The 27,412-nt window shown below is 40.8% G+C and overlaps 1 protein-coding gene across 6 annotated transcripts in view; it reads left to right on the top strand.

Moving 5' to 3' along the window:
* Nucleotides 1-27,412, top strand: part of chl1b (cell adhesion molecule L1-like b) — a 79,719-nt gene that overhangs the window by 26,091 nt on the left and 26,216 nt on the right. For 3 of the 6 annotated variants that reach the window (XM_044024149.1, XM_044024153.1, XM_044024154.1), the window contains exons 2-13: nt 14,226-14,427; nt 16,654-16,671; nt 18,964-19,072; nt 19,236-19,426; nt 20,025-20,147; nt 20,649-20,819; nt 21,064-21,090; nt 21,240-21,351; nt 22,030-22,211; nt 23,595-23,726; nt 25,051-25,188; nt 27,218-27,329. In XM_044024149.1, the coding sequence (XP_043880084.1) occupies nt 14,325-14,427; nt 16,654-16,671; nt 18,964-19,072; nt 19,236-19,426; nt 20,025-20,147; nt 20,649-20,819; nt 21,064-21,090; nt 21,240-21,351; nt 22,030-22,211; nt 23,595-23,726; nt 25,051-25,188; nt 27,218-27,329 (1,418 nt within the window). In that variant the 5' untranslated portion in view covers nt 14,226-14,324. The remainder of the gene's footprint in view (nt 1-14,225; nt 14,428-16,653; nt 16,672-18,963; nt 19,073-19,235; nt 19,427-20,024; nt 20,148-20,648; nt 20,820-21,063; nt 21,091-21,239; nt 21,352-22,029; nt 22,212-23,594; nt 23,727-25,050; nt 25,189-27,217; nt 27,330-27,412) is intronic. The other 3 variants (XM_044024150.1, XM_044024151.1, XM_044024152.1) reach the window with 3 other exon arrangements.

The raw sequence follows: 27,412 nt of genomic DNA, 5'->3' as shown, positions 1-27,412 counted from the left end.
TCCTCTCAGTCACTCTGACCTGCCTACAGGGAGCAGCGGGTCAAGAGAGCTTCATTTTAATTCCAGTGACATGATATGGCTGCAGCCCTCCATCTTGTAGTGGTCAGATAACGCATAGTGATTGCTGCTTGAGGGAGATAAGATATGTTATAAATTAAAGATGTTCTACAAATATCTGTGCGAGTGCAGTGGATTTACTAATTTTAAAGAGTAACTAAACCCCCTGGTCTGAAGCTAACTCCGCCCAATGCCTGATTTTGAAAATCTGAAATTATCAATGAGACTACCTTGCTTACCAAACAAAAGAAGAAGGAGGGAGAATGGAGAATGTTTTCATCCTTTTTGGTACACATAAGTCATTGCAGTTCCCTGATGTGCATGTGAAAGGAAGTTTGTAGTCTGTATGTTATAATCCTAATACATTAAAACTTCAAATTAATTTCCAAAGACCTGATGAATACCAATTTAGTAGGGCATCTATTACCACAAGGTGGCAACAGCATTGGCTGGTAGAGTGTAGAGTGTGTTTGTGGAAGTGTTCCGACTTATGGGGTTCCTGGAATGCATCTTGTTGTTGTTGTTCTCTGTCCTCCTAAAAATACCCCTTTTCTCACTGAAGTCTCACTTTGTGGAAACTGAAGTTTTGCTTCATAAACCTCTAACTCTGCTACTCCAAAGGCCACCATTGAGGAATAGCAGTGATTCTAGCTCACGAGACACCAATAAGTTCAGCTGAGTTGGTTTGTGACTTTGGTGTTTGATATCCGTCGTTCTGATTTTACAAAAGTGATACCAACAAACGGCACAACCAGCCACTGCAGTGTCATACAAGCTCTCTCAAATGTCTGACTCAAGTAATAGTAAAGTTGTCATGTAAACAACACACTATGCATTGCATCACAACAAATGTATGCTGGTTTTATTCTGAATGATATATGTCAAAGCCCTGAATTGAAAAATGTATCGGTCAAATTGCAGCATAAATTAATCAGACTTTCTGAGAGTTTATTGATCTATATGATCTGCCTCTGCCTTGTCCCTGACTTCCTTTGTGGCATTTTAACATTTTGGTTCAAAGTGTGAATAAATGTTTGCCTTCTTTTCTCTGTAAGTCTTGTCCAAAAGCAGTCAATCAGCTGGTCTGGAAGAGTGAATGGGCCAGAGGAGCAGAGAGAAAGGGAAAGGGGCTTTTCCCGGGGCAGTGCCCAGGACAATGTCACGTTTGTCTGGCCCGAGTGCACCAATACTAAGCATTTCGGAACTGGCAGACCGCCCCGGTACCTACCCATCTCCCCTGGCTTCCAGAGCTGCCCAGCCCCGGAGCACTAAGCATTTGTGCAAAGTTCATAAGGCTTCCCTCTGTTTGTGTCACCATAATGGCAGCTCCATCCTGTTGTAGTTTAAAGAGTGCTTATAGGCTCTGAGGGCCTGGCGCTGACGCTGCAGAGGCGTGTGAGTGTTCTCAGTTACTGACTTTGGCTGACTACTCTCATTATGAAAGAGACCAGACCCCCTTCACACCCCACCCCCATTCCCGGACTTCATCTCAGCATCCAGTATCTGATTCTCCTTCATCATGTTCTTCCTTTAAACCCTAATTTGATAGATGGAAACCTCAAGCAAGATACAATGAAGTCAGTCCATTCACTTCAGTCCATTTATCTACTTAAAATTCCGGCGACACAAAAATCTGGATCATTATCTGAGTCTGCACCACATTTGAACTGTCCGTGTATTAGCACGCTACATATGCCAGAATATTTCCCACAGTGTTCATGTATTAACCCCTCAATGAGATCCACCAGACATGTTCCCTATTCTGTTCTTTTTTCCTTGTTTATTATACTTTTTATTTTAGGAAAAAACAACATCATCCACAAACATTTGACCAAAAAACGTTCTAAATTTTGTTCCACCGTACTGCTTAAACCAAGCGCATGTATAAGAAAATAAATGGTAACTAATAAAAGAATGTATAGGAAAGAAAAAGTAAACTTGTGTTGAAATCAATCTGTGGACGTTCTGGTATAACCAGCTGTGAGGTATTAATACTTCTCACCGGTGTGGCAAAAGCACAATGAGAGATTGGGTCATACCCCAATCTCTCAAAGATTAAAATAAATCCGTAGGGATGGATTGGCATAGAAAAACGTAAAATCCCATTTATTTGTATTGGACACAAAAAGTGGAATTGAGGTTGTTTTTTTGTAATCCTACAAAATATAAATAAATAAAAATGTGCAATTAGCATCATAAACATAACCTCCTTCGTGGAGGTAATCCAATTTTTCAAAAAGCTACATTTCGAGATACATCTGTCCAGTCCTTTAAAGGTACAATCACCTCCACCGTTTCTCAACTGTCAGCATTTGTTAGGCCTGTGTGATAATAACCTTGTTATTTTTGACTGCCTGTCCCATGGATGCAGCCATGCTCCCGGTTGATTTTTTTCATCACGGTTATGACCCACATCAGCATAATTCAAGCATGACCCTCCTCCCTTCTTTCATTTTCTCCTTTTCTCCCGGTTAAAATCCAAGTCTCAGAGTCCGCACCATACATCATCCAGACTGGGGGTCGCTTCCTCCCTTCCCCCTCATGCGTCGTGGGAGAAAGACTGCGGCTTTTTTGTTGGGCTTGTGGAAAGGCTCTTATCGACGGATTCAGCATTCTCTGTTCGTTGAGCTTTTGCTTTACATGTTACCCTGGCCTCCACTCGAGTGCATCTGCATAGAGGTTGAGTCACACTCCTGTTCCTGTTCAACAGTGTGGAACAATCAGGTCCACTTCAATCCAGGCGCATATTTAAAAGAATTATAAAAAATAAATAAATAAAAAAAGCTTTGGTTTTTCAACCAAAAGTCCTCTTCTATTAGGGAGATAAAGACGAGAAACGTGCTTTGAAATCAAAAATACTGGATTAATGCTCGGTGACAGTCCACAGCAGTATTAGCAATTAAGGAGATCGTCAGTGGCTGACAGAAGAAGATTGAAGCAAACTAAACAGATTTCCACACAGTGGGTGACTGGTGCTCGTACGTTGTTCGGATGTTTTGTTTTTTTTCTCAACTGATGATTGCAAATAAACACTTTTCGTTTAGCTTTCAGGTGCAGGAAACATCTTTCATGACGCTGAACAGGGGTCCAGAAGGAACTCGCATTCCACCACTCTGCTTTGTACACAGGCGGTGAATAGCCTTTAGATGGGGCTTTGTGGGAATGATTGTCAGTAGCTTAATGAGCTTCTTTGCCCAGCTCGAGGCTTTTGCAACGTATGTGACTACAGTGGATCAGTTCTTGTCCCTCTCCTGCTTGAATGACATGACAGAGAACGAGCTCAGCACTCTCCATTTTCACGGAAGTCTGATTCTGTCTAAGTCATGGTTTTCTTTGATTCTGGATGTTGCTGCTTTGGAAGGGGATTGTTTTCTTCTCTCGTGAGGACAAGATCTAAATATGATTATAAATCTGCTAAGTATTATTTAGTATCTGAGAATGTCTTTTAGGTGGTCAAGTCAAGCGTGTTTTGGTCTTTCCACATGGAGGATACACACTGGTAGGCATTCAGTTGATTCAGATGAAATTATTGGCTTATGATTTACAGTTTTAATTAGTTGATATGTTGATTTATTGCATAGTTGTAGTACCTTGTGCCTCACCTAGCTTTTTTTATTCCAAAAGGTTACTATTCAATTCATGTTGCTCTCGTTTCTGGGGTACCAATGTCCATCAGGGTCTCATAGAAACGTTGCACAGCAGATCTTTAGAGGCTAAAGTGAAACTGAAAGAACGTGACAGTTTTTGGGGGCTCAGAAATGTCAGGCTAATGTGGATGGCAGTCCAGTGCAGAAATTACAGTTTCAAACAACATTAGAGAGGCTGCTCCCATACGGCTACATTTTCCATGCATGCAAATGTTTTTAGAAAACATTTGCATGCGTGACATTTAATTGTTTATTATTAAGAAAATATGAATATTTACATGTGAAGGTTTTTTTTGGGAGTATCACAAAACGAAGCACATACTATTCATCCATTTTTGTAACAATTCAGTGCTGAACCAAAGATTTTTCATTGAAAACAAACAAAAAGAACATCTACATGATCGGCACCTTGGGCACCACTTTTTCTACACTGTGGAGATTCCAACTAGAAGCTGCCACAGAGTATTCAACTGGAGACTTGACATGATCAGTGTGTAAGGGCCTTCAGTAAAGCAATTTGAGCCCAGTCCTGCTGAGGACCACTGGCTGAGCTCAAAGCAGCCAGACAACCTGCTTACACAACCTGCGGGACCAGTAATATATCTCTTGTCTAAAAGGACAGCGCGGACTTAAATCCTGAAAGTCTTAGAGTTTTTACACACTCTTAAATGTTTCAACTTAGAAACACATGTGTGTGTGTGTGTGTGTGGGGTTAGTGTCAAGCCCTGGTATGTCTGGATTATTTCCAGAGTGCTCGCTAAGTAAATACAGACTGTAGTCACATTCCCTTAAGTCCATTCTGCCTTTTGATTCCTGCCAAAGCAAATTTACATCAAACTGTCGCTGAACAGTGACTGCAATGGAAACTGACCATTTGGTGCATCGCTGACCACCCATTACTCGCACTTTACAAGCCGTTTACTGTGAATTGAATACTTGCGAGTTCATATGTACTGTAAAATAGTAATGGTACAAAAAAGCCTGTTTCTTTTATCATCTACAAGGGACAAATATTTCAAGTATTCAGTACAAACTACTCTGTATTTACAGTACACTACAATATACAGTAACCAAACTCTGTTAATTAACTCATAACTAATGTTCAATAACTAAAATGTTAACTTAGAAAAAGACCCATTCACCTATAAGTGAAGGAAATGTACAACATTTGCAAGCCCAAAGACATTTAGCAGGGTTTACTAGCAGAAATTGAATTTACCAGGCGTCAGGCAATAAAATGCACCGTCCTCTTCTGCTGTCACTTCTTACAACAGCCTCAATGGACAAACCAGGAAGTGGAAACTAATAATGCAAACAAAAAAGAAGACTGACATCCTTTCATACCAGAAAGGATGGTTCCCTAAATGCTTGAGCAATTGAGGAGTGAGTGGAGTAGCCTCACCGTGAGATGTCACACTGGACCTTTAAGGACAATTTTTAATTTTTTTTTAAAAATGTGACCGTTTTCTGCTGACTGCTGTTCTGCTACTTTCCCACTGTACATAATGTGACTCTGCTCTGTCATATTTTTAAAACCTCAAACTTCAAGCATTAGGTCCTGAACTCATTCCATTCACCTGCTCTCAACATAACCTCAGCTCAACCCTGTTAAATGATAGAGAGGGACAGGAACTGGGCCACATACTGTATCCGACAGCTTTGTCAAACAGCTTACCCACAGTAATGGTGTCCAGATGTTCAGCTGGAGGAGCAAAGGAAAGGAACAGGAAAGTCAAATGCTGAGTTACAGTCAGAGCAGATCCTCTCATTTCACAACATGAAATTAAGATTGTTTTTCCCCGTAGCCTGCGTTTATGAGACACCTGAGGGGATTTAAGAAAAGATGAGGGTGCATAGGAACAGGATTTGTGTCAAAAAGTAGTTTTTCTCCGCACATCTGTGTTTGCTGTAGTGCCATCAGAAATGGCACGAGAAATTTGTTGGCAGAAATAAATTGCCCCAGGGACTGAAGGAGGTAAGGATGTTGGGATATGAGAGCCATCGATCATCTCCTGCCGTGGCACAGTTTCATCTGAGGTAATTTCCAGCATCAATCCGATGAAATGAATGGCTGTGTAGAGGAGTTGGTTATGTTAGTTCGAGGAAAGAAAAACATCCCGGTCCCTGCAGTCCCTGCTCGCGGATTCATCTCTCTGCCAGCGAGGATCACACACTAATGTGATTATTGTCCTGGGCGAGGGGACACTCCTGTGGGACTTCAAAGAGAGCAGATCAGAGAGAAAATGGGGAAAAAAAAAAGCTGTAGCTGTGATGCAGACAGGTGCAGTGCACTTTCTGAAACCTTTTCCTTTGCTTTAAACATATTACAGGTTCAAAGACAGGACTCCAGTATCATCTGCTGTGTACTCTTAGCCACACACAGTGTGCAGGATTTATTATGGTGTCGTGTGATATGCTCTGAGGATCAGTTTAAGTGTTTCACTCTGCGTGCACCTAAATTATGCATCACGCTGGAATTAAAAGTCACAGTTATTAGCTCTGATATGGAGAGAGTCGAGGTGGTAATGTCTATGCACCTCACAGTTTGATTTGATTCCGATTCAGGGGGCTACGATTCAATTGTAAAACAATTATAGATCCATAATTAAATAATTACACATATTAACTTCCATTAATCTCCATTTGTAATAAAAAATGGAACAAGAAAGGAAACAACAGTGTGTCTAGCTGATGTGGCGGTGCAGACATTGGTATAATTTTTCATCTGGAACAACCATCACTCTCACATTCATACATGGTCACATCAGAGTGTCCAGTTAACCTCTTTTTTGGACTTGTGTGGGTGGAAACTGGAGAAACCCGAACAAAATCCATGCACGCACACACGAGGGTGAACATGCAAACTCCTCACAGAAAAGCCCTTGTTTGAGCCGGGATTCAAACCGGCGACGAAGCACACTGCAGACACAGGAAGTGATTTGTTTTATGTCCAGAAAGACAGCGGAAACAGCAACATCTCTCAGATGAATGTTCTCAGATGATGTTTGCAGATGAAGCACGCAGCATACAAGTAATGCTACATTGCTGTTTCTGCACATTAACTTGAATTTAGTTAACCAAGAAGAAAGACAGTTGGGACATATATTATTAATTATTGGTTCATAATCGTACAAGTAAGAATTATAAAGCATCTAAGGATTAAGGATTGAGGTTTTCTTTGTTGCAGCCCGAGGAGAGAGCACTGTAGGTTTGATACAGTCCAGATTTGTATTCTTGTTTGTTATATTAGCAGCACATTTTTGTGTTGTACCATAAACCGGCTTTCAGACACACAAAACAGACGCTAATTAGAAGCCGGAGAAAGCCTCCATCCTCTTTTATTCATGAGAATATTTCGGAAAAAAATAATTTACTGCACAATACTGACGAGACAAAAGCGCTTCAATGACAATACAAAAACCTCGTCCTTATTTTGTTCTCTTTTCAAACAAACTACTTCATACATACACTTGTTCCAGGGTGTCTAGTCCCAGCTGGTGTCATGTATATCCTATTGTGGTGCAGTGTGTAGTTACATAAGGCTGCAGGGTCACTGATCGGTACATGCACGGGGTGGGGTCATGAAGGTCGTCCTTCATTAGTTCACATAGAACACACGGGTCAGGCACCGAACAGTTCATCAGTGCTGCTGCTCTATATTTGCCTTCAATTCAGCCCCATTCCTCTGCTCCCCACGCTGCTCCCTCCTCATCCTCTTCCATCCAGAGCCCAGGTCTCCTGAGCCCGCTGACGCCAAAAGCCTCTGAAATGAATGGTGTGATAATGGAACTGTCGTGCTTCCTAAAGTGCAGTCAAATCGAACCAAATCTCAATTACACAACCATGTTATCTGATATTGCTCCCACTTCCTAATCTCATTTAGTACCTTGTTTGTTTCTCTCTCGTGCTCTCTCTCTCTCTCGATCGCCATTTATTTTTTGAATAATAGATGAATTGCATGGACAAGCTTGTACTAGATTATGGAAATGTGTCTTGTTGCCAGTGTTCTGAGCTGAATTTAGTTTGAATTCAGAGGAGAAAAGAGAAAAAAATAAACTGTTCAAGGCTGTCCAAAATAATTCCTTTTTTTAACAATTAATCCAACAATTATTTGGATAATTGAATGACTATTATTAACATAATGACAATTATATTGATTGGTGAATATTTACTATACAATAAGAAATAATAATGTATCTCATCACATGTCCATCCATTCTTGTGCCACATAACCACTGTAATGCATATATAGTATGTGCAAAATCTCATATGCAATCTTGTTAATATCAAGTTCATGGTGTGTATATTTTTGGTTACTTATTCCATTTGTTTGTTTTTTTTATCTTCGTAGTCTATATTATTATTCGTAGTACGATATACCCTGACTGTCTTTGCTTTAACACCGTAAATTTCCCTGTTGTGGGACTAATAAAGGATCTTATTTTCACACTACTCAATGATTATGAGGAGGGCTACGAATAATTTATATTTTGTAGTAAACTACTACCATAGTTGAAAGAACAAAACATAAAATTGTACAATTATTACAAGCCGAAGTCTACGTATCATATTGTATCACAGATTGTGTATTTAATATTATTGATGTGCTCCAACCCACAGACTAAGTATGTAACGTTTGGTGGAGGAGAGTTATGTTCCAAGCTGAGAGTTGTTAGGTCAGGAATTCTGTAAAATAAAGTATGCTAAACTTTGTTGTTGCAAGTGTTGTGGAGAGAAAACCTGCAGCAGGAGATTTAATATTCACAATCAAGGCAAGTAGTAAAAGGAGAAGTATACTTCTAAGTATACTTAGAAGTATACTTTTTGTCTTGCGTTTTCTGCTCCCTTTATCTCACTGTTGTGCCTTCTTTCAGAAGTTCCTCTTGAGTGAAAGCAGTTGCAGCAGACAGTGGAAGCAACGTCCTTTCGTGCACTGCTGTTACAAATCAACATTTATGTGGTTTTGATTATTTAATAATAATATGATGTGTTGATGTCAGAGCTTTTTAAAAGTACTGTCCATGATGTTGACTTATGGTAGAGTTCCTAAAAATCTCTAAACAGAATGGAGAATTCAATTTTCAAAAAAACCCACAAACAAAACTGTGGGAAGTGTGAAGTTCCATTTGCACAAGCTTGGTTTTTGAAAAAGAGCCAGGGAGTGTGTCAGATTTGTCGCTGGCTGTAATTGATTGGACAGAAAAGGACAAAATGACTATCTGAAAAACCAAACTGTGCACTCATTACACACTTCAGAAGCAACACAATGCAAGTCAGTTGGTGCTTAGTGTTAATCAGCTCTGCCTTTGTCTTAATTGTTCCTAAATGATCAAGTGGGAATGAGTGTGGAGGCATTATCATGGCCGTGAGAGAAGAGTGTAGATCTGCTGTCTTGCCGTTGCAGGTTTTTAGTAAAAGAGAATATTTTAATCCAGCCTGACAAGACGAGGATCTGCTTAATCCTGTTACAGGCTTGCACATTAAACTACAGTAAGACCACACTCTCCCGCTGCCTGTTGAGTGTGTGTGTGTGTGTGTGTGTGCGTGAGAAACCAGCAGATGGTTCCAGTTCAACAGTTTACTGTAGTGAACTTTGAATGGTGTACTGCACCTCACTACTCAACAAAAGCATGTTCCTCAAAACAACTTATGACCTTTATGATTCCTATATGTGTGATACATTGTATCATGAGAATTCCACAACAATAGTTGTTCTTTAATGGGCTAAGTAGACAGTATATTTTATCTTCTATTTGCTGTGCTGCCCATAAGCGCGTTCATGACACACAAATAAGCAGTTTCAGCAAAAAATACGTCAATAATGATCTGATATTTGTTGCAATAATATCAATAGCAACTGTATTGAACATTTGTATCAAACCATTTATTGCCATTATCACTCTGCCCTACATTTTATGTTTGTACATGTATTCATGAGGTGTTTTTTGAAGTGCTGACAGGCAGCCGTGTGCACCCTCGGCCTGCCCCCTGTGGCGAGAAGCAGCTTTCGGCACAGATGCTCACTTTTATGGAAATCATGGCTGCCAGTGGGCTAATTTTTGCCACTCAACAAAAGGCTGATATCTTAAGAATATTTTAACCACTTAACCTTAGTGTTTAACCATTTATAGGACTTCTGTTGCTTTGGTAACTAGGATTTGCTGGTCTACCTCCACCTTGTTTCTTCTGTTTATGTTACTTAGGTAAATCCCAACAGGGATTACAAACTTTTGAACTTGATTGATGGAGGCAGCAGTGGACCATCAACTCCTTTGTGCCATGATATGAAATTGCTGCTGCTGGGAGTTAAATGTTTGAAAAAAAATGACACAAACTTCAGTGAAAAAGGCTGTCTATAGATAAAGAGGCCCCTCATAATTTCGTATTATTAAGATTAAGATATCATAGACATAAGCAGGTGTAGATCAATCTGTTTTCCCATGTGTCCCTACTGGAAGCCATGTTGTCAGAGCAATCATCCAAGTCTTAAGATTGCTGCGAGTGCACAGGCACACAAAGCACAGTCAGTACCTCACACAACCACACTTCAAACCCCCGGAACTTTCCCTTTAAGGTGTAATTCCCGAACAGATGGCTAAACTATAGGAGTCAAGAAACAGACCGAACTTGCCAGTTGTATAGTAGAGAGCCAGTTTCCACAGCAGCCATTTTAACATGAAATAGCAGTTAGACACAGGTGTTATTGATGAGATTAATGAAGCTTTCGGTCTGTTCAGGTACTAAGTAATGAATGAGATCCGTAACACCTGTGTTTGCCCGCTGTTTCGTGCCAGACTGGCTGCTGTGAAAAAGGTCTGTTGGCACAAGTCAGAGAACGCTGCTCAATCGCAGTCATTGATATAGAATAGCAGATTAAAGAAGGACGGGATGATAAAACAATACAATTTGTACTGTAAATCATATCAATAACAAAGAGCAATATACCGTAAATTAATATTTTGGTGGATTTTGTTGGTGTTATTTTTTGGTCTTTGTGAAAAGATGTGATTTGTCCTTCATCTAATTATCAGACCTGTCTGAGGGAGTGTTTGGGTGTGTTTCCACTTGGTAGCCCGTGGTCAAGTGGAAAGGGAACTTGACTTGTAACCAGAGGGTTGCAGGTTCAAATCCCCACCCGGCCAAAAAGGGCTGCGGTACTCCTGAGCAAGGTACCCAACCCCCAATGCTCCCCGGGCGCTACTCAGTGTGGCACGCCACTGCTCATAATTCTATGGGTCAAATGCAGAGGAATACTTTCCCCAAGGGGATCAATAAAATTAAATTCTTATAAAGCAGAGGTGGGTGGGTACAAGAAGCATTGATTTCATTAGAATGCTGAATGACTGGGATTTAGAAGTAAATTCTGAAATGTTTCATAGGCACTTTGTGTGCCCAGTCATCTCGGTTTACTAGCACAGTGTTGTGGTTGCCTCGGTCTGTCTGGGCATAATTCAAATCCTTTCCTGTTTGCAAATGTCGCCAGGTGACATGAGATCTGAGTGCAGCTATACTGAGAAACACGCGCGACAGTTTTAAGTTCAAGCTTGTTCATTAACGTGTAGCTCGAGACGAGATTTAGGGCAGCTGTCTGTGCAGCTTCTTATTGTGACAAATATATTAATGATGATGGGGTAAAATTAGGTTACATTGTCTTTTGTGCCAAATTGGTGCACAATGGCTTGTGATTTGGTTTGGTCTTGTTCACGAGGAGGAAAGTTTGTCAGGCAGTGCTGCTCTATATCTGTCAGTCAGAAACGGCTTTAAAGTATGGAGGCAGATTTTTACTCGGTCCACAACACTTTAACTCCCTCTCTGTGCCACCCTCTGTGGCTGAGCTTCTGTCCCCTCTGAGTCTTGGCTAAGCAAGGTTAGGGTTCATATTGGCCTTCCCACAGTGAGCGGCTTTTAACCTCCTGCCAGCGTCATCAATCTGAGGCTGGTGCAATCGCTGCTGAAAGGAGTGGGGATTAAGACAGCCTGTGGCCTGTAAATCAGAAGAGCTGTATTCCGGGGGCCCCCTCGTGTGCATCATATAGCCCCAATAGGAACGATATACCCCCTGACTTCAGTGCAGACATTGTTACTCTCAGCAGTTAAGCCCTCAGCAGACCTCCCTCCACCAGATGGCCGAGTTGGTTCCCAATAAATGTTTAACGAGGGGAGAACAAATTAAATCAAAAGGCAAATGATCAAGCACAGTTTGAATGAAGTGTAATCCATCTAAGGTGTTGTTAGCTTGGTTAAGGCTTTTGGCCAGCACAGTAGGTCAATGAGAACACATTGTCTTGTGGGAATTTTTCCATCCCCCCTCGTTCCTCTTAACCAGACCAGTCTCACCAACACAGCACAAGCCAATTAGCAGTAAGCTCTTACCTTTTGATTTTAATCTGTGTTTAGCAACATACGTAAATCCCCATGTTTGGGAAAGAGAGAAACAAAGAAGGAGCCCCAGGCGCTGCTGTAAGACGACTTGTAAATCTTCAAATGTCGGATCTAAATTGTGATTGAGTGGGGTGAATTTATATTAAGTATATAACGTGCTCAGAGCCTCGTGCCTTGTTGGCGATGCTGTTTAGTGGGAGGAGTGGGGTCAAAAGTTGGTTCAGAAAGGTCAGTATTGAGTCCCAGACAGAGTTAATTCCACTGCCATGAGACGGGGCTGAAAGGTCCACACGTTCATCGCTCACTGAATGAATGAAATCGAATCTTTTGTTGTCTGGTCAATTATTCAATTCCATCACTCCAACAGTATTGTGACCTCGGTGTTTCACACTGACTTCAAGGCTTGAGGGAAGAGCAAGAAATCAGACAAGATTTTTAGACACTGCACAGCTGGTTGAACATTGCTATTAACCGTACACATGCCCTCCTTGACATTACAGGGATAGTTAAGGGGTAGTTCGGGTTTTTTAAATTGTGCTTGTATGAGGTATTGGCACGTTTTGCCTGAAATACTCCAGTAGGGAAAGACGGAAAAAACATATTTTAGCAAAAGGTTTGAGTCTATGATATCTATAGAATATCTAAAGTTGAAGTTGCAAAACCACTTACTTTTCCTCACCAAAGTCCAGTGACTGAGTTTGCATTGTTGACTCATAAGGACTCAGGTGCTGTTGGTGAAGAATGAAGAATTTCAAACACCAAAGTCACAAGATAACCTAGTTCAACATATTATTGGAGGCAGCGGTGGACCATCAACTCCTTTATTCCCTGATGTAAAAACACAAGATTTATGCTGAAAAAGGCTGTCAAATGGAAAAAGTGAAAACATTTGAGAAAAACATGTTCATACTTTACACTGTACACTAGATCTTCTTAGAAAAGCCTCTGGTTAAGTGGCAACAATGTGGTTTTCCTTCTGTCATAATATGTCAATACCTCATTCACCAACACATCAAAAAGCTGAGCTATCCCTAGAAATTGGATGCTCCATCAATACTAATAGGACATTAAATGCAATGAATGGACGTCGTAACCTTGTGCGGCTCATTCGTGCTTAACCATATCTGTTTTATGCAAACACCAGTAAAAAGAATCCTTCAGACCAAGAACATTATGACTTTATATTTTATATATATTTATATATATAAATGTTTATATATTTCTTCCGAACGCTTATATTTTTGTTGATATTTTCTCTTTTTTTGTTGTTAAGCTGTATGTTAAGCTGTTAAGCTAATTACCACGACACGACCTGCCGAGCTGGGTCACAGCCAACATGGGGAAGACTAATGAGCTGACACCCCCAGAGCGTACACATAGGGATAGCACACACTAAAATTCCCATACATCGCCCCTCTCTCATGCTCCTCCCTGCTCCATTTGTGCGCTCTGGACCAATCATGTGGTCATTATAGTCCAGACTCCAGTCCAGTCTGTTAGCTGGAAAATGGTCCTGTACTCTGTAGTCTGTCAGTGTGTTCGCAGTCAGACAGTTTGCGCTGACTGACTGTCTAACTATGTACACACCATTTATCCGTCAACCTCCCTCAGGCAGCGGTGCTTTGCTGCGGCGGTAGATAAACGTGTAGCTGCATTGTTAATCTCTCTGAGTCGTTGTTATCAGAATCATGCAGGCGCTGATCAAAAACAGCACAACATTGATGAAATCGGCTCAATTGTAACCCCCGCATCTGTCTTGCATTAATAAATCCACTCGCTCCTTCATTTGTTTCTTTCTTTCATTCTCAAAAAAAACTCACTTCCTGCTCGACGCTGCCACAGACATCCAACTACATCCCAATGTGAGTCCCAGGGGACGCACCGACGATAGCGGGCTCTAATGTCAGTGTTTCTTTGTTGACGCAAATGTGAACGAGCGCACACCGGAGCTCCTGTTGATGCAAATGCTAATGCACGGTGTGCCAGCAGCAGGTTCTGCCTGGCTGAGCAGAGAGCAGCCGTGCTCCCAGTTACGGGGGTGGGGGGGGTTTGTGGTGTTTGGGGTTTGCTTTTCTCTGTCTGCCAGCCAGTGTGTGGGTGGATTCATGGGGGCCTTCTCCGTCTGTGCTGCTCTCACAGGTACTGCGTCTTCGGCATCACCAGAGAAATGCACTGAGGGACGCAGAGGAGAGCACGCATTGTTGTTGTCGAGGAACGTCAAAGATTTACAGTGAAACCATGAGGTCGCAGAGGAGGAGCCCAGGAGTGGTCGCGGTGCTGCAATTGATCACCTGTATTTGTGCCTTATATACGACTGCTGCCACTGACATCCCACTGGAGGGTGAGTCTCGAACACTAACTCACACATGCTCACAAAGGAAGCTGGTTTCAATCAGTGCTGCAGTTAAAGGGGCACTTCACTCAGATAGCAAAAACACGTGTTCTTTTTACACGCGCACTGGTAACACTTTGATTTTTTTTTTTTTTTGATTTCTATCCAAATAACCAAGGACTTCAAATATAAAAAGACTGTTATTGAATTAGAAATGTTTAATTTTCATGTCAGTATCAGTATCCTTTCTTACAATACAGGACAGGTAGATCTGAAAGAAAGGCATATCCAAAACTGAATAGAAAGAGAGATTATAAGGTATGTGAGAGATACTTTTTATAGTTTGGATGAACTATCCGTTTAAATCTTTACTTACAGTACGTACACTGTAAAACACTGCAAGCTGCCAAACCATAAGCACTGCACGCTCTATTTTAAAGATCTAAAGCACATTTAGGGTGTGTCCAGGTCTGCTTTATTTTGCATGTTTTCAAACCAAAAGACCAATGAGAGCCATCTCTCATTGAAAAGTGAAGTGGCATTGGACTTCTCCAAGTAGTAAGAGATAATGCTTCTCATGTATTGGCTGTTTTGTTTTTACAGCAGCAAAATTGGCCTTTAGCTATTAATAGACTCAAAAAGATAAAGACAACTTCCTTCAAACCGAGTCGCTGCTTCCCACCGTCTCAAGATAGCACCGTGCCGACAATACTCCTGACTGAACTTCATTTCAAAACACTCACAGGGATTCAGTGAGCCCAAGTGTGAGTGCCATTTAAACAACATAGATGCTAGATAGAAGAGACAAATTGAGTTATTCCCAAATTAGAAAATCCACTTTTTCAGGATATAAAGGTTATACTGCCATTCAGTCAGGATATGAGCTTTCGTCCATATCACCCTGCCCTATTTGTGACACTGCTTTGCTTTGTAGTGCATGTACTAATTGGCACCAGGTGCAAGATGGCTGTGAGGTAGAGATATCCTTTCCCATTTCCTTTCCATAATGGCACTGTTTAACTAGTTCAAACACACAGATCACACACATCTCCTTCAAACTAGGGCTCCAACTAACGATCATTTTCCTCATTGGTTGACCTGCCCATCGCTCTCTTAAATTAATCGATTGTTGCTTCATCTTTAAAATGCTTTTGTTTCTCAAATGATATCCACAAATGTCTTGTTTTTCTTCCACAAACCAAGGAGATTTAGTTTTGTGTCATAGAGAAGCAAAGAAACCAGCAAGTCAAAGAAAGAGTTGGTGGAGTTTTGAAGCCTCTGCCAACATGCCAATCTGTAATGTTTCTGTAGAAAACCTGATTTGTTGAGTTTAGAACTTTTTATGCTGTACATTGATTCAAGTCATAAGATTTCAAGTTATGAGAATCTTCATAAGATTCCCTTAGATGTGGTGTCCATGAGGATGCCATGATGGTGTGGCCCATATCAGTTCAAGTCACATTTAAAAATGAATTGGCCTAGTAGTCATAGATAATACATGTTTGTCTCGTGTATCTTAATCTGCAGCTTTAGGTGGTCACTCGTGCAAATTCAAAGTGATTATTTTTCCTGGCACATTGATATTAATGGTCACGTGAAACGCTCAGTAATCCGTTAGTTTCAGTTAAATTGGCGCCATTCTTTCTTTACATTCAGCTCACGATGCAAATGATTTGAGTCACGTAGTGTTTTGCAGTCCAATATTTCACAATGAATCCGCTGCATGTCTACATAATAAACACTTAAGCAGAACAAATACACATTATGGGCAACTCACACAGAGTGAATTATAGAGACGCGAGGAACCAGTTGAATAAATGAACAAGGAGAGGTTATGTGGAGTCGCATCATTATTTTTGCTCCTCTAATGAGGATGTATCCCCTTGTCGTGCTTTTATCAGGGAGAAAGGCATTGAGTCATTTAGAAGGAAATAATTCACACCACAGAGAACTTTAAGTATTGTGTTGACGGGGTACATGTGCAGCTATTTTCCTTGTTTTGTGTTTTGTTTTCCAGTTTTCTTTTCTAGCGATCCTCTTCCTCTAAATAATTTGGGAACATGCCTTGAAGGTTTTATTCAAACTGGTTTTCTGAAAAGGCACAAGCCTTTCTGTGCTTACTTCTGTCTGAATATCACTTTCATTCAAGCTTGTGTTCTGAATTAAAATGTGTTTGTGTTCAAAAAGCCTTTGTTAATACTTGTGATTCTCTCCCTGCCGCCGTGGATGGTGTAGTTTTCGGTCACGTAAACAGTAAGTTCACGCTGCTGTGGTGGCGCTGGTATTAGTGACATCATTAGCTCTGTTTCAATTCATCTGCTGTCTCGCTGTCAAACACAGCAGCAGCTCTACATGTAACAATATGTGTTTGACCCCGATTCTCATCTCTCATCAGCCATGATTCCATTGCACTGGTATTTTAACTTCTAAGACTCATCCTGTTTACTTAAACATACTTACACGTACTGCAGTCACACATATGGTGTTGTGTGTTTTCCATATTTACCACATGTCACAGTGTTGCCATCAAAGCATCATATGAGATCAATCAAAGACAAATGGGGGCAGATGTACAGTTGTTTGTGAGTGTAGCATAAACAGTGACCAAGCCAGGTCACAGATACCACACGCTGTGCCGCCTCCTCTTTTTACTTTGGCTATTCCGAGCCTCTGGCTTATTGTGGTTATTGGTGCACGTCATTGCTTTCTGAAACTTTCGATCAAGTTAATGTGGAGAACCACTGATTATGCTACTCGTGTGATTTCATTGGCCAATTTTTATGCACATTTTGCACAAAATAAATAAATAAATAAATCTTGAAATATCACATAACAGTTTTTATGTGGTAGAAAAAGTGGCCAATCCATAATTTGTAAATGTGAATGAGCACAATGGAAGCAGATTTAGCTAATTAAGGACCACGTTTATGAAGTCTTGTGACTGAAACATCATTCCACAGTGCTGGAAAATCAGGCAAGGTGACTGAGGGCCAGGTCATACTTTGTGTGTTTCGTGTGCGTAGAGGTCCGCTAGGGTCTGCATGACAAATATGGTCATCGCCAATTTCCACGTCGTTCTCCAGACAAATCCACCCACGACTCCAGTGTCATTGTGCATTGACCCTACACGGCGAAAGTGCAACACTTTCCAGTCCAGTCTCTTATTTGGTCAAAAGAGACAACGGAGAAAATGGTAACCTTGGAAACATACTTAAAGTTATATGAGTGAGTCTGCTGGTACCCATATTTGCACAACTCCAAGAATACAAGAAAAATACAAACAATGGCAATTTCCTGGTGAGAAAACTGACACTACTAAAATGGAATGTAAAATTGTGTATGCATGCATGGAGCGCCATATTAGCGCAAACCCTCATTAAACTATGAATGGAGCCACTGGCATGTATGCAAATCTGGAAGAGCAAAGAGGCTCTGTGCGGACATGGAACGCAGTAAGTTTGACCCTGCCCTGACAAGGCAACTACAGCCTTTCTTGAATGAAAATAGATGTAAGCAGTGACATACGTACAATATTAGCTTACAGCAGTTAATGGAAAGACGCATAAATGCACAATTTGCTACACACCGCTGTTGAAACTAGGCTTATGTGTGTATTGGCAGTCATTTGCACTGTATGTTTCTGTAAATATGCAGTAACCATAGTAACAGCTTCTTCCCGAGGACAGGGTCACACAAATTCACCTTATGTTATCTGCACAGAACAGAAAAATGGGACCCAAACTAACTCTCTGACCAATATGGTTCATTTTTTATTCATCACAGGGAGGCCAACTTTTAGAAAAAGAAAACAGAAACTCAAAGACAAGAAGTCCTTGTGGTGAAAATCCTCTCAGCTCGTTTCCTTGTTCTGTCTGTTTGTACATGCACTGCAACAGATAAACGTCTGGAATGAGCACAGACATGTTTGTACATCTGCCCTTAAGAGTTTTATTCCAAAATAAAATACTCTCGCACATAAAAAAACATTTACATATGTTTGTGATATTTTGTCGAATATTTTTGTGGTTATTGTAAAACTCTGCTTAAAAGTGGTTTCTAACTATAAGTCAAAGTGATACGATTAGTCTGATTGTGTTCACATGAAGGGTGACCCAACATATCTAAACACTGCTTTACAGAGAAACACGTTGTTTGGAGCTGATGGGCTTAATGGGCTGTGTTTAATCAAATGACTTGTGTTACAAGTAAATGTAAATGATCCTGCGGCACAAGTAACGCATTGCCAACGCTGCCTTTACATTTCATGAGACCACAGCAGGAGTAATCCCAAGATGTTTAAAGGAGTAAAAAAAGAAGAATATTGGACACAGCAGCTGCAGTCAGGGATCACTTTAAGGTCTTATTACCTCTGATGTGGAGGTCATAAGAAGCCATTGCTTTGTGTTAAGGAATCACGAGACCAAAAAAAATGGTTGGAAACCACTGTTGTAGCATGACGTTTCAAATATTGTACTGTGTGACAGAGTTCTGCACTGAAGCCTGCGTTCTCACATTCCTGTGCCCGTGTGCCTGTTTGTTGCCCAGTTGAGCAGCTGCCCACCATCACAGCCCAGTCGCCCAGCTCTCTCATTGCTTTCCCTTTCGACGAGAGCTTCCCCGTGACGTGTGAAGCCAAGGGGAATCCCGAGCCAGAGTGAGTATTGAGGATGAAGAGCCTGTTCGCAGCCAAACACACAACAGTAACAAACAACAACAGTTGGCCATTGATGCCATGGCCGCGATGGACTCTACTCTCAGCTTTCCGTAGTCTCAGCCTTAGAACCTGACATTTCAGTACTGCCTTTTCTTTTATGTAGATTCAGATGGACGAAGAATGGCCAGGAATTCGACCCCTCTCTCGACCCCCGGTTAATGAAAGAAGAGAATTCTGGGACCTTTGTGATACCCAATAATGGGAACCTTACAGAGTACCAGGGAAACTATCGCTGTTACGCCTCAAACAAACTGGGGACCGCCATATCGAAGGAGATTGAGTTCATTGTGCCCAGTGAGTAATATAAATCTGTGGTGTGTGTGTGTGTGTGTGTGTGTGTGTGTGTGTGTGTGTGTGTGTGTGTGTGTGGGGTGCTCTGTTACAGTGCTTTCAGAGTGATTCAGGAGCGGCAGTCCTGTGTAATGACTGCACCTCTTCATTGTGAGCTTTTTACTGCATTGGATGTGGCAGAAAGTCATTGAGGCTCGTGAGGCTTGCTCCACCTCTCCACCAGCATCTGCACAGGAGAAAACATCAAACGTGATTTGGTCTCTCCATTCCTATTGTTACATTTTCCTTACCAGCACAGTCCATAAATTGTCAAACACATTCTTTGACTAAATTTGGCTGTGTTTCAGCCACTCCGCAGTGATGAAGATGAGCCACACACAATTGTCACAGGGATGTCTGTTGTCTTTCAGTTTCTAGATTGGAAAAAAAAAAAAAAGAGAGAAAATCCCACAGATTCCAATCTACTGAATGAATCAGACAGAGCTCAGGCACCAGGCCCCTCACAACATTCTAGAATGCTATCACTGACATCTGCTGGAGAGAAGTTGAACTGCACCAACTTATTTTATTTCCCTTTGTATGACACTCCACTTCAATGTAGATGTTCCTAAGTTTCCTAAAGAAACAATCGATCCTGTGGTGGTGGAAGAAGGTCAGCCTTTTACTCTGCAGTGTAACCCACCATCCGGAATACCCCCCCTGCAGATCTACTGGATGACTATCAGTAAGTTAAAAACCTTTTGTTTCAGTTGGTTTCACAGTTTAAAGTAACACCCCCTGAATGTGTTTATCCCTAAAATCTACATAAACATTGCTCAAACAGGCTGACTGACATTTAAAAATTGATTCTGTATCTCAAAGTTTTCACAGGAAAATATTACAAGAAAAATAAAAAATATATTTCACACTATTTCGTGAGATATTAACATACTAGTAGTAGTTCTGCACTAAAATGTCGTGGGAATTAGTTATACTTTATTATATAGAACCGAGGCTTCATGAGCTCATTCATTATTAAAGAAGAAAACAAGCTGAAAAGTTGCTCAAAGCTGTTTCTGAAAATAATTTTACTGTAACTCACAGAGGCTTGAGGATTTTTGAAACACAAGGCACCCAAAGGTGACATAACATTTAACTAAACAGTTGCAAGAGATAGAGATTGTGAAGCCCTGGTTTCAAATATAGAAATGCATTGTTTTAAAACTTGTGTTGTGTCTGTTGTCAGATCTCCAGCACATAGAACAGGACGAGCGCGTTTCAACGGGCTTAAACGGCGACCTTTACTTCTCTCATGCGGTGGAGAAGGACAGCAGGAGGGACTACTGCTGCTTCGCCGCCTTCCCCAAAATACGAACCATCGTTCAGAAGACCGCCATGTCTGTCATTGTCGAGACAAGTAGGTGTCCCCTCTCCGCAGCTTCTTTGCCTACAACCGAAACTCTGTTTTCTTCTCTAAATCGTTCATGGTGCGATTATTTTTGTTGACATTTACAGAACTTCAAAAGCCATCCCAATGACAAGCCGTCTTGTTTCGTGCACCATCTTGGTTTTCTGTTGAGATTTCTGTCTTGTTTTGCCATGATGCATCTACATTGCCCTTGTGTTCATAGTTTTTTTTGTCTCATTCACCTCCATTTTAGAAAAAAGTGACTTGAGTCCCGAAGCTGGTAAGTTTTGTGACCAAATCACCCTTGTGCTGTGCATCATCCACGGCTATGTGCACAATGCAGCTGTTTGAAGTCTGTTGCCTTAAGTGAAGTTCCTTACACCTCTGATTTGCATTACGAGTGCCTGATTACCTGCTACACTTCCTTAGCTAACGCGATCCTGCAGAGAAGGCCCTCTCTTCTGACGCCCTCTGGTGACACGTCACAGACACAGCTGGTCAAAGGAGAGGACTTGAAATTGGAGTGTATTGCTGAGGGATTGTAAGTAATTCTGGATTTATTTATTTTTTACCCAAAAATAGTTTTACTTGACAGATTTTTTTTAGACTGGAAGCAGCTTGAGTTTAAAATAGCAGGTTTTAGATTTCCTGTTGTTATATAACATGTCTCAATTATAGTCTGCATATAGAAATGGACGTAGTATTCTGGTAGTTGAACAAACACCTATTTTGAAGCCTTGAGATTTGCAATTTGACTGACACCAAAACAGTTTTTGCAGCCACAGATTCACTGGACTTTACAAGTGCTCAATCACCCTGGTGTCCACTCATATTTGCCATGCTTTTTTGTGTATTTACTCTAAAATGGGGACAAAATTTACCAAATTGAATAGAAATAGTTTTTCCCAAAAAGTTCCATTAAAATTCCATTGAGTTTTTTTGCAACCAGCAGTGTCGCCCATTAACTGCTACTTCCATCTTACTTCCTTGGCTTTACTTTTCCCCTTTTCAAGTATGTATATAATGATTGAGTCACAAGAACAGGAATGAAAAGGTTCTCTCCATAATCAGGATCTCAAAAGATAGAAGTTGAAACATGGATTTTACAGATCGTAATAATGACTACAAGAATAGGTCCATTTTACACACAGTCTTTGGTTTTACTTAAGGTGATAATTCACAACGTGTTGACTCACCTGTGTTTCTCACTTTCTGTTAGTCCAACTCCACAGGTCGAGTGGGTGAAGATGGGTCATCATCTCCCGCTGAAAGCAAAAAAGGAGAATCATGGAAAGTTGCTGATCGTACCAAGAGTTGACCAGGAAGACAGCGGGAAGTACATGTGCCTGGCAAAGAACGAATTAGGAGAAGCCATGCATTACTTCACAGTGACAGTAGAAGGTAGTTACACTGCTGCGATCACATCCGACTGACTCGTCATTACAATCATTTTCTGATCCATCACTTTTCTTTGAACGCGTGTCTGGAGCAGATTTGCTGTAGGAGTGCCGGGTGCACAGTAACAGTGCCAGTTAATGATCCTTTAAAAAGAGCCAGATTAGTGCTGGTTGAAAAACTCACATCGGTTAATTAAAAGTGTGAATACTACAATACTACAAAATAGTGTTCAGTCATAAATAGCTACCCACCCCCAACTGATACTTCTTATTATGGCATTACAAGAATACTTGTTTTTCTTTTAACTTTTCTCCCATGTTCTTTCTTGTGAAATAGTTGACAGTTAAATGAAACATGCTTTTAATATCTAACGCCTGCAATTTTGTGTAATGAAAAGTAAGAAAGAAAGTATAATTTGTAGCAACTACATATAGTGGATTTAAAGCTCCTCGTGTGGATAAATGTAATTTGAATACAGTATAAGGCAGGGGTCCCAAAGTGGCGGCCCGGGGGCCACATGTGGCCCTCCAATCGATTTCATGTGGCCCTCCAAATATCAAGTTTTAACGAGTCATTTCTATATTTTTTTATTTTTAAATGAATAGATAAATTTTGCATCATAAATATAAATTTTTTTATTGTTGCATATTAAAACAACCACTTATATTTTGAAATTATCCAATCCAATCCAACTTTATTTGTACAAAGTGCTGTACAGAATAATGGATAAAAGACAGAAGTAAAAGACAGAAAAGCTCACACGAGGCAATAGAGTACATATAAAAAAAAAAGGAATTAATACGGCATATTGATGATATGAGCTCATAACTGTTGCTTTTCCCAAAAAAGTTGGGCTTTTTTTTTTTTTACTTGACTGGCCCCCGACGGACCAGACGAGACCGTCAGTCGCCCACAAGTCATTTGAGACCCCTGGTATAAGGTAATAGAAATACTCAAGTGAAGTATATCGTTATTGTAGTATCACATTTTTGGGGTGACAAAATCAGAGGAGATATGATTTATTGCTTTATGGGCACTCTAAGCAGTCGCTAAGTGTAAAATACTCAAATATGTGGCCCACCCCAGGACCGGGGGGGAGGGCAGCTGAAACCTGATCAGTAAAATATCAGGGGTTCATCCCATAGAAGACAGAAAGGGAAAAAATAATGTACTGAGTGTATTCCTAGATACTGTACAACCTAATCTGGGCTCCTCCTGGTAAAAGATTGGCTGGTGTGACCTCCTGTCTCTGGTCATTTCATGTTATGTATTAGCCATGGAGTGTGAACTTGGATAACATGTGTGGCTGAGGTTTTTTGTCACCTTTCTGTAAATACTCGGTGTGAAACTCACACTCATCAGTTTGTGCTGACTGTGTGTTCACAGAGCCTCCAGAGTGGGAGTTTGAGCCTGAGAGTCAGCTCAGCATGATCGGCTCAGAGGTGATCATCAAGTGCTCGGCCAGTGGGACTCCTCAGCCAACTGTGACATGGAGGGTGAACGGTGTGCCTCTGCAGGGTCAGTCTCACATTAACTGTTACCACGTGTTACCCCGAGAAAATGTGCATTTGTTTAGTTTATATCATTCAGGTAAACCCAAATAAAGCATTTCAAACACAGAAGTTACCAAATAACACATTTGAACTTGGATAGCACTGGATCAACACCAATCAGAAAAGGGTGTATAACTGTGACATTAAGTGAAAACATATAAAGATATCGTAGGCTTAAGTCAGGCATAGATTTTAGTAGATAAGCCTTTTGTGAAGAGTTAAATTCGGTCCCCACTGGCAGAACCTCTGTTTCTTGTGCTGCTTGTGCTCACAGTGCAGTCAGTGTTAATTATGTGTCAGTACGTCGTACAACCACACTTCAAAAAACATGAACTCCTCCTGCATTGTTGACATTTTGTTTGCCTTTTTTCTGATGAACACATTACATCAGGTTTAACATGTGGAGGATGTGTGGGAGAGTCGGTGGGAACGTCACTGAAGCCATAAATACTAAATGGGTGTTGAAGGAATCCACCGTGAAACGCTGTGAGAATAATCCCGAGCTGTCAAATGCTTTGGATTCTTTAAATTGAATTTCACACTGTGAGAAGAAAACATTGTATCTAAGGGAAAGGGAAACAGACCAGAAAGATCTGTCATACCACAATGCCACTCGTGATGAAAAGTGTGACGGCGCAGTTTTTACATTATAGAGTAGAAGGACTCAGATGTGAAATGTGTTGAGAAGCGAACATGGCTGTTTGGATGAGGGCAGTGTTTTCCAACATGGCTACAAGCCAATTTTGAAGGTTTGAAAAAAAAAACAATTAACGAGTAAGAGTTTGTTAAATTGTTATTTAAGTAGCAGGGAGTGATAATGGTAGGAGGCGCTGCACTGTTGAAAATATACACGGTGACCAAGCTTAACACAAATTACAATACTATCACCAAGAAATGTAACTATGGAAATGTATTTATATTATAGTTCAACATAATGTTTAATGCATTGCTTAAAACCTTATAGAACTAAAATGCACCTAAACCCAAACAGACTAAACTCCCTTTTTTCTTTTTCTTAGTTTAATGAGCTTGCACGCTCTGTCTGGTTTCTGTTGTGTTTGACTGTGTCATTTTCTGCTTTGTTAATCTCTTATTGTTGTGTCACCTTTTTATGTCCTGTGTTTACATTTGCAATGTCCAATTGCCAAATGTACTCATTTTACAGGAGGTTTTGTTGAGCTTTTACTATAAATGAATGTCAATTACCAGTTGATATTTTATTACCTCTTTATTACTTTTAAGTTTGACTTAGACTGAGTTTTATTGACTCTACTTTTGGTTGATCACAGACACGCCGGCAGCCAGGAAGACATTCGATGACACCATAGTTCTGCATAACGCCAAAGCATCTGACAGTGCTGTCTATCAGTGTGAGGCCTCCAACAGACATGGGAAGCTGCTGTCCAATGCAAACATCATGATTATGAGTATGTATGTTCCCTGAGTCACACAGATCACTTTCTGTGTCATGTTTTTTTTCTCCTTTTTATCAAGCACACCAAAAACAGTGGAAAGATTTATTCCAGTGTGTCTGAATCACTGTGGTGAGTCACTGGCAGACTGCTGCCTGATGAGTCGAACCCCTGAGCCGGAGATGATGTTGGCATTTGCCCATATCGCAGTGACGATTCCGGGGAATGTGCGGACGAGAGAGGCTTTCTACAAGCTGCGCTGCTTCAATCAGACTGGAATTGCTCCCTGTGGAGCAACAAGTGGTGTTGCTTGACATTTATGTTATATGCTAACAATCTCCCCCACAAGCCCATGCTGATTTCGGTGTCATAAGACAAACATGTGCTGCTTTTACAAGGCAGATTAAAAAAACAACGTCGCTCTTCACCTGTGTGGCGACTTTGTTCTCGGTGACACAGGAGTTAATAACACTGGACAGTGTCTGAATGCTCAGTCCCAGCTGCTGGCTCTGTAAATGATTAGGCGAGACAGACAATTTTAATGGGAAGCTTCAACTACCACTGATAAGGTGCACGTGCTTGGCTAACTCATTATTCTATTGTTTATGTCTTTGCTTTCATTACAGGTTACTGACAGCCTGACTGCTGATTTTCTTTTTTTTTAATCCACAAACATCCCTGCAATTAGCACAACAAAGACACATTTTTTTTATTATTTTGTTAGTCCAACTAAAACCAGACTTTTAAAATACATGTAAATATGGAATTCTGGAGTGTAATTACAATTGCATGTATATGTTCTGTGCATGTTCCGCTGGTCACTCCTCCGTATGAAGACAACAGTGAGAAAAACAATCTGCAAGATTCAGACCATTGCATTTTTAGACTGACCAGGAGACCAAATGTATGCTACGGAAAGACACGAAATGCAACTTGCGATTTTGCCAATATGTATCCCTTATTTAAAGCGACCCGGTGTAGGATTTCACCCTTCAAATAATGTCTCCCAGACTATTTTGATGATACATCAACTTACAGCAGGGTGAGTGGCAGCACAGCAATAATTAGCTGCCAGCTAAACTTGTTTTGGTCTGTGACATCAGATCGACTGGGAAAAAGGCTAATTGTAACAAACTGAACGTTGGCATATTACCACCTAGAGTAGCTGAGTCAAACACAATTCATTCCAACAAAATCGATTCCGCTCGACTGTTTGTATCCTGGATCAAGGACAGTAGTTTTAGGGAATGGCCTGAATGTGCCGTGACCGTAGCTAACCTTAACTTTGCGTGGACGCATATTGGCTGATGTGAGCTCATTTAACCCACGATTACCTTTCCATTGCTGTGTTGTTGTTTTTTTTAGCTGCTACACTGCAAAGTGCACCTCTGTGATGTCTTCTTCCAGTTTCACAATGGAGACTCATACTTTAAAATTGATATCACCTTCTATTGAAGACCTGAAACTTTACCATTTACTCTTCAGGAATATGTTAACTGACATAAAACATTGAAACTCTGAGCTTCTCCATCCCTACGCTCCTGCCCGGTGTCTCAGGTCAGCTGACCAGCTGCTCCTGGAGGTACCGAGGTCAAGAGCTTTTTCCATTGCCGGTCCCAAACTTTGGAACGTCCTCCCGCTCCACATCAGACAAGCCCCCTCACTGTCCATTTTTAAAACTCATCTTAAAACCCATTTTTATTCCTTGGCTTTCAACTCAGCATGAGACTCTGCTCTTGTTTTTAGTGTTTTATTGTTTTTATTCTCTTAATATCTTTATTGTCTTAACATTCTTGTTGTTTTATTGTTTTTATTGTTTTAGTATTTTTATTGCTTTACAAGTACAGCACTTTGTCTCAGCTACGGCTGCTTAAAGTGCTTTATAAATAAAGTTGAGAAATTTGTGGATAACAGCTATTTAAGCAGGAAGATGTATTTTCTGCCTTCTTATAGTCATGACAGTTCTGCAGTCACAACTTGTTCCATCTTCCTCTGCTCTCCTAACAACCTTTGACTGATTTCTGCTTGTCCTGCTTGTTTGCAGATCTGCCCCCCATGATTTTGACCAAAGACGGGGAGGATTACTCTGCTGTGGAGCGGAAGGGAGTTATGATGCACTGCAAGGTTTTCAGTTCTCCTCCTTCCACAATCACCTGGTTAGCCTGCATTTTTTTTTTCCTCTTCCCTGTCTACTACACACCAGCAGAGAGCAGTAGCTCTCAACTGCTTGATGCATGCA

Source organism: Solea senegalensis, linkage group LG4, assembly GCF_019176455.1.
Source record: "Solea senegalensis isolate Sse05_10M linkage group LG4, IFAPA_SoseM_1, whole genome shotgun sequence".
Lineage (NCBI taxonomy): Eukaryota > Metazoa > Chordata > Actinopteri > Pleuronectiformes > Soleidae > Solea > Solea senegalensis.
The sequence above is the reverse complement of the archived record's forward strand: the minus strand, read 5'-3'. Positions and strand labels throughout refer to the sequence as shown.